The following is a 19048-nucleotide window of genomic DNA, read 5'->3' as shown; positions in this document are numbered from 1 at the left end:
GAGGAGGAGGGCCCTGCCTCTAAAATGAGTCTCTCTGGGGAGAGAGAGGAGGGGGGCCCTGCCTCTAAAATGAGTCTCTCTGGAGAGAGAGAGGAGGGGATCCCTGCCTCTAAAATGAGTCTCTCTGGGGAGAGAGAGGAGGGGGACCCTGCCTCTAAAATGAGTCTCTCTGGGGAGAGAGAGGAGGGGGGCCCTGCCTCTAAAATGAGGCTCTCTGGGGAGAGAGAGGAGGGGGTCCCTGCCTCTAAAATGAGTCTCTCTGGGGAGAGAGAGAAGAGGGGCCCTGCCTCAAAAATGCGTCTCTCCAGGGAACATGACACCAAAGCTAAGAGGTGAGAGGTCAATTTTATGAAGAATTTATTAAGTTTATTTACACAATAAATAGCTATCTTAAGATGAATGTACTTACTGTAAATCACTCTGGATAAGAGCATCTGCTAAATCAGGAGTTCTCAATCCGGGGTCAGTGGAGGTACTGCAGGGGTTCTGCAGCACCCTGACTGGACTCGTTACAATGGAAGACATTTGATAGAATTTTCACACAACACGACCACTTTGCCTACTCTTCATTATTGCCTAATATAATGGAATGCATATTTATTTAACCAATTCTGATGGTTGTTACAAGCGGAATTTTGACAATATTACCATTATACCAACACACTCTTCACACCCGTTTAACAACTCTAAATAGCTTTGGCATCGTAGGCATCAAGTCCCTTGCCAATAATGTTGCCTACAACTTTGCATACAATGTTCATTTTCATCGAACACATATTTCGCCCTAGATGCCTTCAATTGCCCAATTTATAGCCATGGCCAATTTAGGATTCTTTTTTAACAACGTGATGTTGCTCTCCAAAGGGATAACTTGAAATAACATGATGTAGGTAATTAAATAATCAAAAGAAAAACGTGTTTATTATACACTTAGAAAAGAAGGTTCCTTATAGAACCAGAAATGCTTCTATCACTTCCTTAATATATGGAACCACTAAAAGTTAGATATATTTTTGGGTTCAGTGAAGAAGAATCTCTAGAGTTCTGATCAACGAAAAGTGATTGTTTTGAGGATGTGAACCCAGCAGCCTTCCAGTGGTCAGATCAAGCCCACCCGTTTTTTCCAGCACCCGGCCCGGGATTCGAACCAGCCACCTTTCTGCCATAGGTCCAACTCCTGCTAAATGTATTGTGTTGCTCTGCTCATGTCCGCGTTCTGGAACTGTCCGCGTCCCCGTACAGAACTGCCCGCGTCCACGTACGGTTTGGCGCCAAGCATATTGTCCAGTTACGCGCAGAGTGGTCTGAGGTGATGTTGGGGAACAACGACAGAGTTCGTTACAGTGTTGAGACGCCGTAGTTTATTGTTCAATTTGCTTTTTGCGTAATGGTCAGTGACAGTATGAGTGTAGCCAGATCCTTTTCAGTCGCTATTCTTGGTTAATTGTGTGGTTCACCGGATTCGTCATCATCCTCGAGGGACAGACGAACGACCTGCTAGCTATCCAAGCTAGTCGGTACAGCTAGCTAAGCTAGCTACCACTACATCATCACCGGCTGCCTGCTTTTCTTGTGGACCGATGGAGCTCCCTGGTTGTTTCTTCCACCTGTTAAATACCGTGGAGGGCTTCTCCCTCTCTCGTTGACGGATGCTGGCTACCTACCATCCCTCTGTCCGGTTCTCCTCTCTTCACTAGATGGACGGTAACTTTAGTGTTTAACCCCTCTGTGTCCAAGGACTGAACTTTTTGAATATTATTTTCGGGGCGCCTCAAGTTACATTTTTTACAACGTTTATTTCTGATAAAATTAGTTCATTGCATCCACCATGGAGCCCAGTTTCATAATATTACCTTCTGTTCCTGGTTATGAAGTAATCGCGAAAAAACAAGCCTTATGTTTGGGCATTTTTCACCCTACCAGCTCCTATTAGTTCTATTGAGCTCCGTGACACCGACTCGCCTTCAGAACGTTCTATTCCCAGCCCATTGTTCTGCGTCACAATGCCAGCTTCACTATTGTTATCAATGAGACCTGCCTGCGTTTACCCTGTAGGTTTACCTCAGGTAACTTATTATTAACAAGGTTATGGCTACTTGGTGAGCGTTAACCCTGTAGGTTTACCTCAGGTAACTTATTATTAACAAGGTTACGGCTACTTGGTGAGCGTTAACCCTGTAGGTTTACCTCAGGTAACTTATTATTAACAAGGTCACGGCTACTTGGTGAGCGTTAACCCTGTAGGTTTACCTCAAGTAACTGATTATTAACAAGGTTACGGCTACTTGGTGAGCGTTAACCCTGTAGGTTTACCTCAGGTAACTTATTATTAGCAAGGTTACGGCTACTTGGTGAGCATTAACCCTGTAGGTTTACCTCAGGTAACTTATTATTAGCAAGGTTACGGCTACTTGTTGAGCGCGTACGCTGTTCACCTGAGTACATGTTGTGGTCACCTATAGTGAGGTGAGACACAGTTTAAGAGGCGATGGCTGGCGCATAGCCATCAAACATTAAACATTTTCTGGTCATGGTTAACCATATTTGTTTGAAGAAAAAAGTGTACAATCTAAATAAAACACATGTCCCTGTCCTCTTTTTCAAAATGTGGGCGATTTAAACAGCCAGAAGACATTTTTAATTAAGAAATAACCTTTTCTTTGAGGACTTTTCTTTGAGGACAATTTGAGGACTCAAATTGAGCGAATGCTGCGCAGGTTCACTGAGTTGCAAACCAAATGGGTATAATGGGGTGATTGTTGTCTAATCGGGTGGTCTAGCTAATGGATTTGTAGATCTGACGCAGTTGCTACATCAGATTATGAGCCTAGCAAGTGTCATTAATGAATTATGTAGTACCCACATTCGGCCACAAGGAGGGTCAAGAGTGCCATAAACCCATACTGTTTTTTGCCATATAAACCATAAACCTAACAATCAATCAAATGTATTTATAAACAGGGGTGCACATACCTTTTTCAGTGAGTTACTCAGGGTCAACAGCAGGCTTTGGGTCAAATTTCTCTGTGGTCTGCTTTGACAGGTGAATGTGCATCAGGGCTGAGAGACGAGCATGTGACAGACGAAATCTGTACTTGGTTTTTATTATGTTGAGATGTGAGAATCCCCTCTCACAAGCTGCACTGCTTAAAGGCAGTGTAAGAGACAGCTTAACCACCTTGTTGATGTTGGAGTAAGCATCTGGTTTACTTGGATTTACTATTTGGACCAAGTCATACACAGAAGAGGCTCCCAGGCGTTTTCCTGCCTGCTTTAAGCGCATCCATTCTGTCACAGTGGTATCTTTGTCAAGTTGCAAGGTGGCCTCATATTTCTTGAGAATGCTGCAAACTGTTGTTTTCCAAAACTGTGTAGGTCTTGCATTTCCTGAGGCCATGTTGAAGGATCAAATACTAAGAAATGATCACATGACTTGAGGGAGTCATATCTGATTTCAAACTCTTCAATTAACCCCCTGAGTAAGTGTGTCTTGTCTCTGTCAGCATCAGCATTGGAAACAGTGTGTGCCCTGTGGCTTTCACCATCAAGCAGAAGTGTGAACTGTCCAATGGCCACCATGAGTTCATCCTTACATTCTCCAATGGTCAGCTTTTCCTTCTGAAACCTAATGGATGTGGTCTTCAAAATGTTGCAAATGTCAAGCATGTTTGACAGAAAGCACTGAAAATGCTCTGTGCAGAAATGCTGCAAGTCACTGTTATCGCTCATAACCAGTTGCATTTTAATGGCTGGCAATAGTCTTGATATTTTTAAGTGTTTCATGCCTCCATGCAGACCATCTGATATTATGAAACTTACCCAGTTTCACAAAGGAGATCCCATTTTCTTCACATAGCTTATTCAGTGCAGCAGTTTTTTTTGCTCCACCTTTTTGTAAATAAAACTGCAGCAGCTTGACCACAGAGCGATTAAATGTCTCACAGTAAGGAACGTTGCGATCAGCTGATTTCGCGCAATTCTCCAGTGAGTGTGCGGTGCACAGAATGTGCACAAGGGAGTCTCCAACCGCAGCAAGTTGCCGGAGTTTTGGCACAACGCCGTTGTAGATACCTACGTTAACAGCAGCCCCGTCTGTGCACACAGCGACCAACTTTGTTGTCCAGTCATCCTAGCCTGTGTTCTGGAAAAGTCTCACAAGTCCGTCTGTTATGGCCTGCTCGGTTCAGTCAGCACCCAATTCAATCAGTCCAATAAAGTCCGAAGTAAACTCTCCGTTGCTGGACACAGACACAATGTAAACGATTTCCTGCTCAGTTTTTGTGATGTCCTCAGATCCATCAAAAAGCAGCCCCCAAAATTCAGCAGACTGCAACTTGGCTCGTTACTCCCCGCTGATGGTGTGAGCGATGCTCTGCATGATCCGTGTGCCCCCTTCACGTGAATGATATGCACCTCCGACATTTACTCCTATCCGCTTCAGTAAAGGAACATCCTCAGAATAGGAAGACATGGGACGTGCGTGTTTAGCTTTATGGAAGGCGAGGAGAAAAATATTAAACAGAGCTTGCCGCTGTTCTTCATTCAGCTTGTCTCGCCATCTGGCAAGTGGGCGACTGGACATTTCTTCTCGGCTAGCTTAGCAATGGCTTGCGCCATATTCGTGTGCTCCTTGCTCTTTTCATGTTTGTCAAATTAAGGATGGTTGAAATTCTTTGAGCCTTTATAAAATGCACCTGTTTTGTCTGCTAGATGTGAATTTGAGCGGCAAATCTTGCACCACATTTCAGTGCGCTCATCGTTAGCTTCAAGCCACTGCACATCTTGGAGCCGCTTTTCCGAAAAAAAGTATTTTCTTCGGCTCTGGCTCCAGTTGGCGTTTCTTTGTAGGTGGCGAAACGCCAAAGAAGCTGCTTAATGTCTGATGCTTTTTGGACATCCCTGACAGTAGTTGACAAGCAACATGTCATGTGTAAGGTTAGGTGAGAAGATCTGTCAAGTACGCAAAGGCGCGTAGTAACACAAGTGGCATTACGCATTCCTGATTTTTGTCGCGCTTGCGTACCTGCGTACCAGTTATGTGCACCCCTGTTTATAAAGCCCTTTTTACACCAGCAGATGTCACAAAGTGCTATACAGAAACTCTTACCCTACTTATAACCTATTTTAGCCGTAACCCCTAATTCTAGGGTAGGGTAGCCTAGAACAGTTTTAGAAACTATTTTAGTAATAATATGATCTTAGTAAATACAATTATAGTATTAAATAGCGTTTTGATTATTTATTTTTATTTTTTATTATATGTATAATTGCAAGACAGAACACTTGATAAATAAGACACATTTGTTTTATTTTTCAAATGTGGTTTGAATTGGGTGACCTAGTAACCTCTGTGTGAAAGTCCAGCAATTGGCGTGGGGCAGGTTTGAGACTGATCTAATACACTTTATTTCTCAGCTGCCTCACCAACGTCTGTACGTGAATTAATAACTTTTAATTGCTAAATATTTCCTATAGATGGCAGCATAAGACAACGAAGCATCAGTTATAGGCTACAAGCAGCAATATGATTGACATAAAATATTATGCAACCAAATACTATATGTCCCATGATTTTCTAAAATGGTCACTCATTACTTTAGTTAGCTATATATCTCGTATTAGGCCTGTGATGCTTTTGGAATAGCAATTAAATAGTGACTATAGCAGGTGTTGAACCCCGGGTAAATAATCACTAGTCAGATGCGCTAAGCTCAACCCTAGTTTACATGCATTATAGAAAATAATCTTAATATCTGATATTGGGAGTAAATAACCTCGGAATAGAAAAGACAAGAGTGCATCTTCCAGCCCGCCAATAAATTACATCAAATCAAATGTTATTTGTCACATACACGTGTTTAGCAGATGTTATAGCGGGTGTAGCGAAATGCTTGTGCTTCTAGCTCCGACAGTGCAGTAATATCTAACAAGTAATATCTAACAATTTCACAACATATACACACAAAATTAGTAAGGAATGGAATTTAGTAATATATACATATATGGATAAGCAATGACAGAGCGGCATGGACTAAGATACAGTAGTATATTATAGAATACAGTATATACATATGAGATGAGTAGTGCAAGATATGTAAACATTATTAAAGTGACTAGTGTTCCATTTCTTAAAGTGGCCAGTGATTTCAATAGGCAGCAGCAGCCTCTAATGTGCTAGTGATGGCTATTTATCAGTCTGATGGCCTTGAGATAGAAGCTGTTTTTCTGTCTCTCGGTCCCAGCTTTGATCCACCTGTACTGACCTCGCCTTCTGGATGATAGTGGGGTGAACAGGCAGTGGCTCGGGTGGTTGATGTCCTTGATGATATTTTTGGCCTTCCTGTGACATCGGGTGCTGTATGTGTCTTGGAGGACGGGTAGTTTTCCCCCGATAATGCAACCCTCCCGGTTAGCAAATGTACCTCAACATGCCCCTCGCTTGCGCTAGAAGGCAGAGTGCTCGCTGCTGGTTGATGAATCTCACAATGAATGTACTAGGAAAATAAGTTTTTCTCGACCAGAGGTGACTAATTTAATGTTCAGGCTTATTTATAATCGTTATAGTAATGAAGTATAATTTCAAAACATGAGCATAAAACAGCTAATAATAAACATGAATCATCATTATATTATTTCACAGTAATCTGTTAAATGCGTTTTCAGTCATTTACATTTACATTTAAGTCATTTAGCAGACGCTCTTATCCAGAGCGACTTACAGTTAGTGCATACATTATTATTATTTTTATACCCCCACGTGGGAATCGAACCCACAACCCTGGCGTTGCAAACGCCATGCTCTACAAACTGAGCTACTTCCCCTGCCGGCCATTCCCTCCCCTACCCTAGACGACGCTGGGCCAATTGTGCGCCGCCCCATGGGTCTCCCGGTCACGGCCGGCTACGACAGAGCCTGGATTCGAACCAGGATCTCTAGTGGCACAGCTAGGACTGCGATGCTGTGCCTTAGACCACTGCGCCACTCGGGAGATGTCGTTCCTCTTGCTTCAGCAGTGTGGAAAGGGACAGTAAAAAGCGTGTGCAGGAGTTTTCCTGTGAGGGGGAGTGGTGGTGTATCCAGGGAGAAAACTAAACTAACCTTCTGAAATGTCATTCGTGGTCTTATGCCTCCATCTATTGGAATTATTTAGCAACTGCAGTAGTACTGAATAAAGTATATCCTTACTAAAGTAGTAATTACTCAGAATTGCAAAATATGAAATTTTCTAGTTCATTTTACCACTTACAAGAATAAAATAACAATTTATAGCATAGCACAATGAATCTGACATAAACCAAAAACAACATTCATTTTGTTAATTATAAAAAATTATTAAAAAATGATATATTTAGATGGGTGACATTATCTGCCAAAGTAACACCTCGATCGAGCGTTCTTTTTGATTATTATTACTGTGTGAAACCTAGCAGTACTACTTATTTCTCTGAGAGTGAGGCAGATATATTATTACTGTGTAAAACCTAGCAGTACTACTTATTTCTCTGAGAGTGAGGCAGATATATATATTATGACTGTGTAAAACCTAGCAGTACTACTTATTTCTCTGAGAGTGAGGCAGATATGTAGTATTTAGCAAAAAACATGATTCTTGGTCTCTCTGAAATGAAACCATCAAGTGATAGATTTTAAACAAATACATGTCTTTCATTGAACAACCACATACCATGATTAGATAGTGAAAAAACACACCAATCTCTTTCATAATTTCTTTAAACTATAAAAGCTAATTGACCAACATTTCTGAAAATGGATATATAGCGTTTTGGAATGAAACTCTTGTTTCCCCATCTGAGCTCAGAGTACATGAGAGACGTAATGTTTGTATCTGTTGTGTTGAAGTCCAATCAAGCAGGAGAGACCAGCCTCCCCTGTACCCAGCTGTGTGTCCATGAAGAGTGACTGGTCTATGGCTCAACCTCTAAACTTTAGAGAGGGAGACTCTTCTAGTGAACAAAGGTAAGAAGAACTCATGGGTCATGGTCAGTGAGTTAAACAACACTGTCTCTAGTCATTTCTCCACTCCCGTTTTCCCATTTCTTTTTGTTGTTTTCATAATCCATAGGCTAAACCTTTTTTCCATTTTCATAGTCCTGAAACAATATTAAACTAACACAACATTCCCTCCCTGTGTGTGTGTGTGTGTGTGTGTGTGTGTGTGTGTGTGTGTGTGTGTGTGTGTGTGTGTGTGTGTGTGTGTGTGTGTGTGTGTCCAGTGTGTGTGTGTGTGTGTGTGTGTGTGTGTGTGTGTGTGTGTGTGTGTGTGTGTGTGTGTGTGTGTGTGTGTGTGTGTGTGTGTGTGTGTCCAGTGTATGTGTGTGTGTGTGTGTGTGTGTGTGTGTGTGTGTGTGTGTGTGTGTGTGTGTGTGTGTGTGTGTGTGTGTGTGTGTGTGTGTGTGTGTGTGTGTGTGTGTGTGTGTGTGCACTCCCTGGATGAGGAGATGTAATCTATATCCTGATTGCCGTGTCACAATAGAGTAGCAAAATAGAACTCAATGGCGCTGCTCTTGGATCAGTTTTCTCCATTCAAATCTTTCCTTAACATTATAATTAGTTCCCAATACTGATGACAGATCAGCTCCTAGAGAGATATTACCACCTACGGCTGGAAATATTGAGGCGGCTTATTCTAAATCACAGATTTGGCACATCATTGTTCACATGTTAGGCTACACATCATGAAATATATTGAGACAAATTACAGACCGCAGTCTACAAGTAGCATAATAAAACTAAATATATTGAACATTGAATATATTTCAATATGATTGAAATAGGACTATAGCCTACTGTTTATATTGTAATGCAGTCATCTTGGTTTTCATTTGAAGCATAATTTTAAATGGCATATTATTATTTATAAAAAATGTTACATTTGACTGTGTAAAACCTAGCAGTACTACTTATTTATCTGAGAGAGCGGCAGATGTACATTCAAGAATTAGTTGTCATTGTGTTAACCACAACCAACATGCTGTATCTCTGTTTAGGGGTTAGTGGTCTAAAATGAGTCTGTCTGGGGAGAGAGAGGACCAATTTTCTACTCTGAGACGCTTTGTGGATATGGGCCCAGATCTCAAAATATTGTTTTAAAAAACAAAGAATTTTTGTTTTACATAATAATAAAAATGAATATTACTAATGTACCCGACTGTAAAGACTTGGTTTAGTTTATTGTGTTGCTCTGCTCATGTCCGCGTTCTGGAAATGTCCGCGTCCCCGTACAGAACTGTCCGCGTCCACGTACGGTTTGGCGCCAAGCATATTGTCCAGTTACGCGCAGAGTGGACTGAGGTGATGTTGGGGTATAACGACGGAGTTTGTTACAGTGTTGAGACGCCGAAGTTTATTGTTCAATTTGCTTAATGGTCAGTGACAGTATGAGTGTAGCCAGATCCTTTTCACTCGTTATCCTTGTTTCATCTTGTGGTTCACCGGATTCGTCATCATCCTCGAGGGACAGACAAACAACCTGCTAGTTAGCCAAGTTAGTCGGTACAGCTAGCTAAGCTAGCTACTCTACCAGTAGCATCCTAGTTATCCTAGCTACCACTACATCATCACCGGCTGCCTGCATTTCTTGTGGACCGATGGAGCTCCCGGGTTGTTTCTTCCACCTGTTAAATACCGTGGAGGGCTTTTCCCTCTTTCTTGATGGATGCTGGCTTCCTATGCTCCCTCTGTCCGGTTCTCCTCTCTTCATTAGATGTACGGTAACTTTAGTGTTTAACCCCTCTGTGTCCAAGGACTGAATTTTTGAATATTATTTTCGGGGCGCCTCAAGTGACATTTTTTACAACGTTTATTTCTGATAAAATGAGTTCATTGCATCCGCCATGGAGCCAAGTTTCATAATATTACCTTCTGTCCCTGGTTATGAAGTAATCATGAAAAAACAGGCCTTATGTTTTGGCATTTTTCACCCTACCAGCTCCTATTAGTTGTATTGAGCTCCGTGACACCGACTCGCCTTCAGAACGTTCTATTCCCAGCCCATTGTTCTGCGTCACAATGCCAGCTTCACTATTGTTAGCAATGAGACCTGCCTGCGTTAACCCTGTAGGTTTACCTCAGGTAACTTATTATTAACAAGGTCACGGCTACTTGGTGAGCGTTAACCCTGTAGGTTTACCTCAGGTAACTTATTATTAACAAGGTTACAGCTACTTGGTGAGCGTTAACCCTGTAGGTTTACCTCAGGTAATTTATTATTAACAAGGTTACGGCTACTTGGTGAGCGTTAACCCTGTAGGTTTACCTCAGGTAACTTATTATTACCAAGTTACGGCTACTTGGTGAGCGTTAACCCTGTAGGTTTACCTCAGGTAACTTATTATTAACAACGTTACGGCTACTTGGTGAGCGTTAACCCTGTAGGTTTACCTCAGGTAACTTATTATTAACAAGGTTACGGCTACTTGGTGAGCGTTAACCCTGTAGGTTTACCTCAGGTAACTTATTATTAACAAGGTCACGGCTACTTGGTGAGCGTTAACCCTGTAGGTTTACCTCAGGTAACTTATTATTAACAAGGTTACGGCTACTTGGTGAGCGTTAACCCTGTAGGTTTACCTCAGGTAACTTATTATTACTAAGGTTACGGCTACTTGGTGAGCGTTAACCCTGTAGGTTTACCTCAGGTAACTTATTATTAACAAGGTTACGGCTACTTGGTGAGCGTTAACCCTGTAGGTTTACCTCAGGTAACTTATTATTAACAAGGTTACGGCTACTTGGTGAGCGTTAACCCTGTAGGTTTACCTCAGGTAACTTATTATTAACAAGGTTACGAATGCTGCACAGGTTCACTGAGTTGCAAACCAAATGGGTATAATGGGGTGATTGTTGTCTAATCTGGTGGTCTAGCTAATGGATTTGTAGATCTGACACAGTTGCTACCTCAGATTATGAGCCTAGCAAGTGTCATGAAGTGTCAGGTCTCCCGAGTGGTGCAGTGGTCTAGTGCCACTAGAGATCCTTGTTGTTGTAGCCGGCCGCGACCGGGAGACCCGTGGGTTCGCTTCCCATGGGGGGCCAGTATGAAAAAATAACTATATGTCCCATGATTTTCTAAAATGGTCACTCATTACTTTAGTTAGCTATATATCTCGTATTAGGCCTGTGATGCTTTTGGAAGAGCAATTCAATAGTGACTATAGCAGGTGTTGAACCCCGTGTAAATAATCACTAGTCAGATGCTCCAACCTCAACCCTAGTATACATGCATTTAAAAATATCTAATATATCGATTAAACAACCTCGGAATAGATAAGACAAGAGTGCGTCTTCCAGCCCGCCAATATATTACATCATGCAACCCTCCCAGTTAGCAAATGTACCTCAACATGCCCCTCACTTGTGCTAGAAGGCAGAGTGCTCGCTGCTGGTTGATGAATCTGACAATGAATGTACCTGGAAAATACGTTTTTCTCAACCAGACGTGACTAAATTAATCTTCAGGCTTATTGATAATTGTTATAGTAATGAAGTCCAATTTCAAAACATGAGCATAAAAACAGCTAATAATAAACATGAATCATCATTATATTATTTCACAGTAATCTGTTAAATGCTTTTTCAGTCGTTCCTCTTGCGTTAGCAGTGTGGAAAGGGACAGTAAAAAGCGTGTGCAGGAGTTTTCCTGTGAGGGGAGTGGTGGTGTATCCAGGGAGAAAACTTAACTGATCTTCTGAAATGTCATTCATGGTCTTATGCTGCCATCTATTGGAATTATTTAGCAACTGCAGTAGTACTGAATAAAGTATATCCTTACTAAAGTAGTAATTACTCAGAATTACAAAATATGACATTTTCTAGTTCATTTTACCACTTACAACCATAAAATATTTCTCTGAGAGTGAGGCAGATATATATTATTACTGCGTAAAACCTAGCAGTACTACTTATTTCTCTGAGAGTGAGGCAGATATGTAGCATTTTGCAATAAAAACATGATTATTTGTCTCTCTGAAATGAAACCATCAAGTGATAGATTTTAAACAAATACATGTCTGTCATTGAACAACCCCATGCCATGATTAGATAGTGAAAAAACACACCAATCTCTTTCATAATTTCTTGAAACAATAAAAGCTAATTTACCAACATTTCTGAAAATGGATTTATAGCGTTTTTGAATGAAACTCTTCTTAAGTTTCCCCATCTGAGCTCAGAGTAGATGAGAGATGTAATGTTTGTCTCTGTTGTGTTGAAGTCCAATCAAGCAGGAGAGACCAGCCTCCCCTGTACCCAGCTGTGTGTCCATGAAGAGTGACAAGTCTATGGGTAAACTTATAAACTTCAGAGTGGGAGACTTTTCTACTGAACAAAGGTAAGAAGAACACATTGGTCATGGTCAGTGAGTTAAACAACACTGTCTCTAGTCATTTCTCCTCTCCCATTTTACCATTTCTTTTGGTTGTTTTCATAATCCATAGGCTAAACCTTTTTTCCATTTTCATAGTCCTAAAACAATATTAAACAAACACTACATTCCCTCCGTGTGTGTGCGTGTGTGTGTGTGTGTGTGTGTGTGTGTGTTTGTTTGTGTGTGTGTGCACTCTCTGGATGAGGAAATGTAATCTCATGTTTTGTCCACAGAAACCAACAGGAGAGATCAGAGTCAGTGATTCTCAGTGGTCAGTCTTCCCAGAGTCATCAAACAGACCTGGCCTCCATATTCAGTGTATGTGGTCCTGTTATGTACATTTGTTTTTGTTTACCTCAAGTAAAGTTGATCTGTCAATCATTCATTCATGTGTTAATGAGAAAGCAATTATTCTCTTGCTTAACTGCTTTTACTTGATTTATTTCAGTTGCTTGAAGAGAATATTATGACATTTGTGAAGAACGAGCTGAAGATGTTCAAGAGGATTCTTAGTCTGGAACTCCCAGAAGGCTTTGAGAGTCAGAAGCAGGATAAGGAAGTGGTGGATGCTGAAGATGAGAAGCAGGAGAGCAGTGCCAGAGAGGGGGCTCTGAAGATCACACTGCACGTCCTGAGGAAAATTAACCAGAAGGAGCTTGCTGACACACTGGAGAAATGTAAGAGCTGTCTGCCTCATGTTGAATGCAGTTTTAGAACATTTAAAAGCTGTAGCTAAAGTACAGCTAAAGTAGCTGTGTAACTCAATGATATTGTAGCAGCCTTAACACAACACCTAGTGACCTCATCAAGTAGCAGAAGAATGTGTTGTGTTGAGAGAGAGAGAGAGAGAGAGAGAGAGAGAGAGAGAGAGAGAGAGAGAGAGAGAGAGAGAGAGAGAGAGAGAGAGAGAGAGAGAGAGAGAGAGAGAGAGAGAGAGAGAGAGAGAGAGAGAGAGAGAGAGAGAGAGAGAGAGAGAGAGAGAGAGAGAGAGAGAGAGAAAGAGAGAGAGAGAGAGAGATAATACCAATAATAATATAATCAGTCACACTAGTCTGTAATGCATTATGAAAACATTTACACATTTATACAGTCAGTTAAGAGAATAAAGTATTATAATTTAAGATGTTATAACAGTCCTAGAATACTGTAGGCTTTAAAACATACGTAATATTAATATTCTCTGTGTTATTTCTAGATTCAGATGAGCTTGCTGTGATTTGCCAACGTGAACTCAAATCTAATCTAAAGAAGAAGTTTCAATGTGTATTTGAGGGGATCGCTAAACAAGGAAACCCAACACTTCTCAATAAGATCTACACAGAGCTCTACATCACAGAGGGTGGAACAGGAGAGGTCAATAATGAACATGAGCTGAGACAGGTTGAGACTACAGCCAGGAAACAAGCAAGACCAGAGACGGCAATCAAATGTAACGACATCTTCAAACCCTTAACTGGACAAGACAAACTTATCAGAACTGTGCTGACAAAGGGAGTCGCTGGCATTGGAAAAACAGTCTCTGTGCAGAAGTTCCTTTTGGACTGGGCTGAAGGAAAAGCAAATCAGGATGTCCAATTTGTATTTTCATTCCCTTTTCGGGAGCTGAATTTGATGAACAGGGAAAAACACACTTTGATTGAACTTCTCAATCACTTCTCAAAGAAAACCACAGAATCAAGAATCTCCAACTACGACAAGTACAAAGTTCTGTTCATCTTTGATGGTCTGGATGAGTGCCGACTGCCCCTAGACTTCCAGAAGAACAAGATCTGTTGTGACGTCACAAAGTCAACCTCAGTGGATGTTCTGCTGACAAATCTCATCAATGGAAATCTGCTTCCCTCTGCTCTCCTCTGGATAACTACCCGACCTGCAGCAGCCAATAAGATCCCTTCAGTGTGTGTTGACCAGGTGACAGAGGTACGAGGGTTCAATGACCCACAGAAGGATGAATATTTCAGGAAGAGATTCAGTGATCAGGACCTAGCCAGCAGAATCATCTCACACATAAAGACATCAAGGAGCCTCCACATCATGTGCCACATTCCTGTCTTCTGTTGGATTTCTGCAACAGTCCTTGAGCACATGTTGAAACATAAGAGAGAAGAGATGCCCAAGACTCTGACTGAGATGTACTCACACCTTGTGGAGTTTCATACCAAACAGAAGAATGAAAAGTATCTTGGGAAAGAAGAGACAGGTCCACACTGGAATAAAGAGAGCATTCTTTCACTGGGAAAACTGGCTTTTCAACAGCTTGTGAATGGCAATCTGATTTTCTATGAAGAAGACCTGAAAGAGGCTGGCATTGATATCAATGAAGCCTCAGTGTACTCAGGGTTGTGCACACAGATCTTTAAAGAGGAATGTGTGCTGTACCAGGACAAGGTGTACTGCTTCGTGCATCTGAGCATTCAGGAGTTTTTGGCTGCTGTATATGTGTTCCTCTCATTCATCAACAACAATGAGAATCTAATGGCCGAACCTCAAGTTACTGAAGTTACTGTCTACAAGAGTGCTGTGGATAAAGCCTTACAAAGTGAGACAGGAAACCTGGACCTTTTCCTCCGCTTCCTTCTGGGCCTCTCACTGGAGTCCAATCAGAAGCACTTACGAGGTCTACTGACAAAGACAAGAAGCAGCTCACAGAGCCATGAAGAAACAGTCAAGTACATCAAGAAGAAGATCAGGGAGAATCCCTCTCCAGAGAAGTGCATCAACCTGTTCCACTGTCTGAATGAACTGAATGACCATTCTCTTGTGGAGGAGATCCAAAGCTACCTGAGATCAGGAAGTCTCTCAGAAGAAGAACTGTCACCTGCACAGTGGTCAGCTCTGGTCTTTGTGTTACTGACTTCAGAAAAAGAGCTGGATGTGTTTGACCTGAAGAAATACTCCAGATCAGAGGATGGTCTTCTGAGGCTGCTGCCAGTGGTCAAAGCCTCCAGAGCTGCTCTGTGAGTACATAAAATGACATTTAAGTACTAATCATCAGGAAGAAATATTCAGTTTAGAGAAATATATGTATTATAATATGTATATAATATATAGTATTACATTGAAAAACTTACTGAATCAGTACATTGATGTTCACATTAGTATAACAATATGACCATACAATTCTAGGAGACGGAAGATTAATCTATATGTTGTTTGAGAGAATAAACCAAATGCTTCTGCCATTGTCCTTCTACACTACTGGTGTTAAATTAACAGTGTGTTTGTGAAATCATGATGATCTCTTTGCAGGCTGTCAGGCTGTGGAGTCACAGAGAAAGGCTGTGCTTCTCTGGCCTCATCTCTGAAGTCAAACCCCTCACACCTGAGAGAGCTGGACCTGAGCTACAATCACCCAGGAGACTCAGGAGTCAGACTGCTCTCTGCTGGACTGGAGAATCCACACTGTAAACTGGAGACTCTGAGGTCAGTATTCCTGTATCACTCAATGAACACACACACACTGGACACACACTGGACACACACACACACTGGACACACACACACACTGGACACACACACACACACACACACACACACACACACACACACACACACACACACACTGGACACACACACACACACACATACACACACTGGACACACACACACACACACACAAAGATTAATTTAGTAGTGTTTAGAAATATGTTATCTACTGTTAATAATGATACATTAATTCATTTATATACAGTACCAGTCAAAAGTTTGGACACACCTACTCATTCAAGGATTTTTCTTTATTTTTAAATTTTTTTACATTGTAGAATAATAGTGAAGACATCAAAACTATGAAATATCACATATGGAATCATGTAGTAATCGAAAAAGTGTTAAACAAATGAAAATATATTTTATATTTGAAATTTTTCAAATAGCCACCCTTTGTCTTGATGACAGCTTTGCACACTCTTGGCATTCTCTCAACCAGCTTCACCTGGAATGCTTTTCCAACAGTCTTGAAGGAGTTCCCACATATGCTGAGCACTTGTTGGCTGCTTTTCCTTCACTCTGCCGTCCAACTCATCCCAAACCATCTCAATTGGGTTGAGGTCGGGTGATTATGGAGGCCAGGTCATCTGATGCAGCACTCCATCACTCTCCTTCTTGGTAAAATAGCCCTTACACAGCCTGGAGGTGTGTTGGATCATTGTCCTGTTGAAAAACATATGGTAGTCCCACTAAGCCCAAACCAGATGGGATGGCGTATCGCTGCAGAATGCTGTGGTAGCCATGCTGGTTAAGTATGCCTTGAATTCTAAATAAATCACAGACAGTGTCACCAGCAAAGCACCCCCACACCATAACACCTCCTCCTCGATGCTTTACGGTGGGAACTACACATGCCGAGATCATCCGTTCACCCACACCGCTTCTCACAAAGACACAGCGGTTGGAACCAAAAATCTCCAATTTGGACTCCAGACCAAAGGACAAATGTCCACCTGGGTAATGTCATTGCCCGTGTTTGTTGGCCCAAGCAAGTCTCTTCTTCTTATTGGGGTCCTTTAGTAGTGATTTATTTGAGGCAATTCGACCATGAAAGCCTGATTCACACAGTCTCCTCTGAACAGTTGATGTTGAGATGTGTCTGTGACTTGAACTCTGTGATGCATTTATTTGGGCTGCAATTTCTGAGGCTGATAACTCTAATGAACGTATCCTCTGCAGCAGAGGTAACTCAGGGTCTTCCATTCCTGTGGCGGTCCTCATGAGAGCCAGTTTCATCATAGCGCTTGATGTTTTTTGCGACTACACTTGAAGAAACTTTAAAAGTTCTTGAAATGTTCCTTATTGAATGACCATCATGTCTTAAAGTAATGATGGACTGTGGTTTCTCTTTGCTTATTTGAGCTGTTCTTGACATAATATGGACTTGGTCTGTATACCCCCCTACCTTGTCACAGCACAACTGATTGGCTCAAACGCATTAAGAAGGAAAGAAATTCCACAAATTAACTTTTAAGAAGGCACACCTGTTAATTGAAATGCATTCCAGGTGACTACCTCATGAAGCTGGTTGAGAGAATGCCAAGAGTGTGCAAAGCTGCCATCAAGACAAAGGGTCGCTATTTGAAGAATCTACAAAAGAAAATATAGAAAATTTGTTTAACACTTTTTTGGTTACTACATGATTCCATATGTGTTATTTCATAGTTTTGATGTCTTCACTATTATTCTACAATGTAAAAAATAGTTTTTAAAACACTAAACAAAAATTTGAATGAGTAGGTGTGTTCAAACTTTTGACTGGTACTGTATATATACATTTATGAAAAGATATGGCAGGTTTCAGGACTCTGATGTATCTGAATATGTTGAAAAAATATATTTTCACCACCAAAGAATGTCAGTGCGGTTTTAATATGATTTTACTCTTTGTCAGGCTGTCAGGCTGTCTAGTCACAGAGGAAGGCTGTGCTTCTCTGGTCCCAGCTCTGAGGTCAAACCCCTCACACCTGAGAGAGCTGGATCTGAGTAACAATGACCTGAAGGATTCAGGAGTGAAGCTGCTCTCTGCTGGACTGGGGAATCCCCACTGTAAACTGGAGACTCTGAGGTCAGTATTCCTGTAGTTGGTCAACAAGTGATAACTGCTCACCAGATCCACATGTGTTTACCAGGCACACATGGTCCACACCATATGTGTTTGGACAGTGAAGCTTACAGTTAAACATTTGGAGCTATGCTCCAGCATTTTGGATTTGAGATATAATGTTTCATATTAGGCAACAGTACAGAATGTCTCCTTTTATTTAAAGGTATTCATATATATATATATATATATATATATATATTTTACCGTTTAGAAATGAAAGCACTTTATGTATCTAGTTCTCCCATTTGAAAAAGTCTTAATAATTTGGACATATTCACTTTTAAAGTAGTCATAAGTTTAGTATTTGGTCCCATATTCCTTACCTGCAGTGATTATATCAAGCTTGTGATTCTACAAACTTGTTGAATACATTTGCAGTTTGTCTTGGTTGTGTTTTGGATGATGTTTTTCCCAATAGAAACTGAATGGTGAATAATGTCCTGTCATTTTGGAGTCACTTCACTTGTATTGTCAGTAAGAATAGAAGATGTTTCTGAACACTTCTACATTCATGTGGATGCTACCATGATTATGAATAATCATTAATAAATGGTGAATGATGATGAATGAGAAAGTTACAGAGGCACAAGGATCATACCCCCTCTGTTATTGGTAATGGTGAGAGGTTAGCATGTTTTGTTGTAGCCTCTGTAACTTTCTCACTCATTATTATTCATGATTCATTCATGATTCTTCTTAATCATGTCATCATCAGGATTAATTTAGTAGTGTTTAGAAACATGTTATCTACTCACTTAGACAGAAAATTACTCCAGTCATCATCTACCATTCAGTTACTATTGGGCAAAACATAACCCAAAACACAACCAAAACAAACTGCAAATGCAACCAACGAGTTTGGGACAAAATACTAACGTTTTGACTACTTTAATACACTATAAGTGAATTGGTCAGAATACTTATGACTTCTTCAAAAGTGGGGGACTAGATTCATAAAGTGCTTTCATTTCTAAATGGTGAAACAGATATGTATTAAAATACCCTCAAATAAAAGGTGACATTATATACTGTCACCTCATATGAAACATTTGATCTCAAATCCAAA

The 19048-nt window shown here is 41.0% G+C and overlaps 1 protein-coding gene across 1 annotated transcript; it reads left to right on the top strand.

Annotated features, from left to right (window-relative positions):
• Positions 1–294: 294 nt before the first annotated feature.
• On the top strand, positions 295–18092 carry LOC311119533 (NLR family CARD domain-containing protein 3-like; the record flags this gene model as incomplete). Its single annotated transcript, XM_084194206.1, has 8 exons — positions 295–332; positions 12234–12350; positions 12620–12704; positions 12835–13063; positions 13582–15343; positions 15636–15809; positions 17770–17861; positions 18079–18092. The coding sequence occupies 8 exons, from the start codon at positions 295–297 to the stop codon at positions 18090–18092; spliced, it is 2511 nt and encodes an 836-aa protein (XP_084050332.1).
• Positions 18093–19048: the final 956 nt, after the last annotated feature.

The sequence above is a fragment of the Coregonus lavaretus genome (genome assembly GCF_964263955.1).
Source record: "Coregonus lavaretus genome assembly, contig: HAP1_SCAFFOLD_4801, whole genome shotgun sequence".
In the NCBI taxonomy this organism is placed as follows: domain Eukaryota; kingdom Metazoa; phylum Chordata; class Actinopteri; order Salmoniformes; family Salmonidae; genus Coregonus; species Coregonus lavaretus.
The sequence above is the reverse complement of the archived record's forward strand: the minus strand, read 5'-3'. Positions and strand labels throughout refer to the sequence as shown.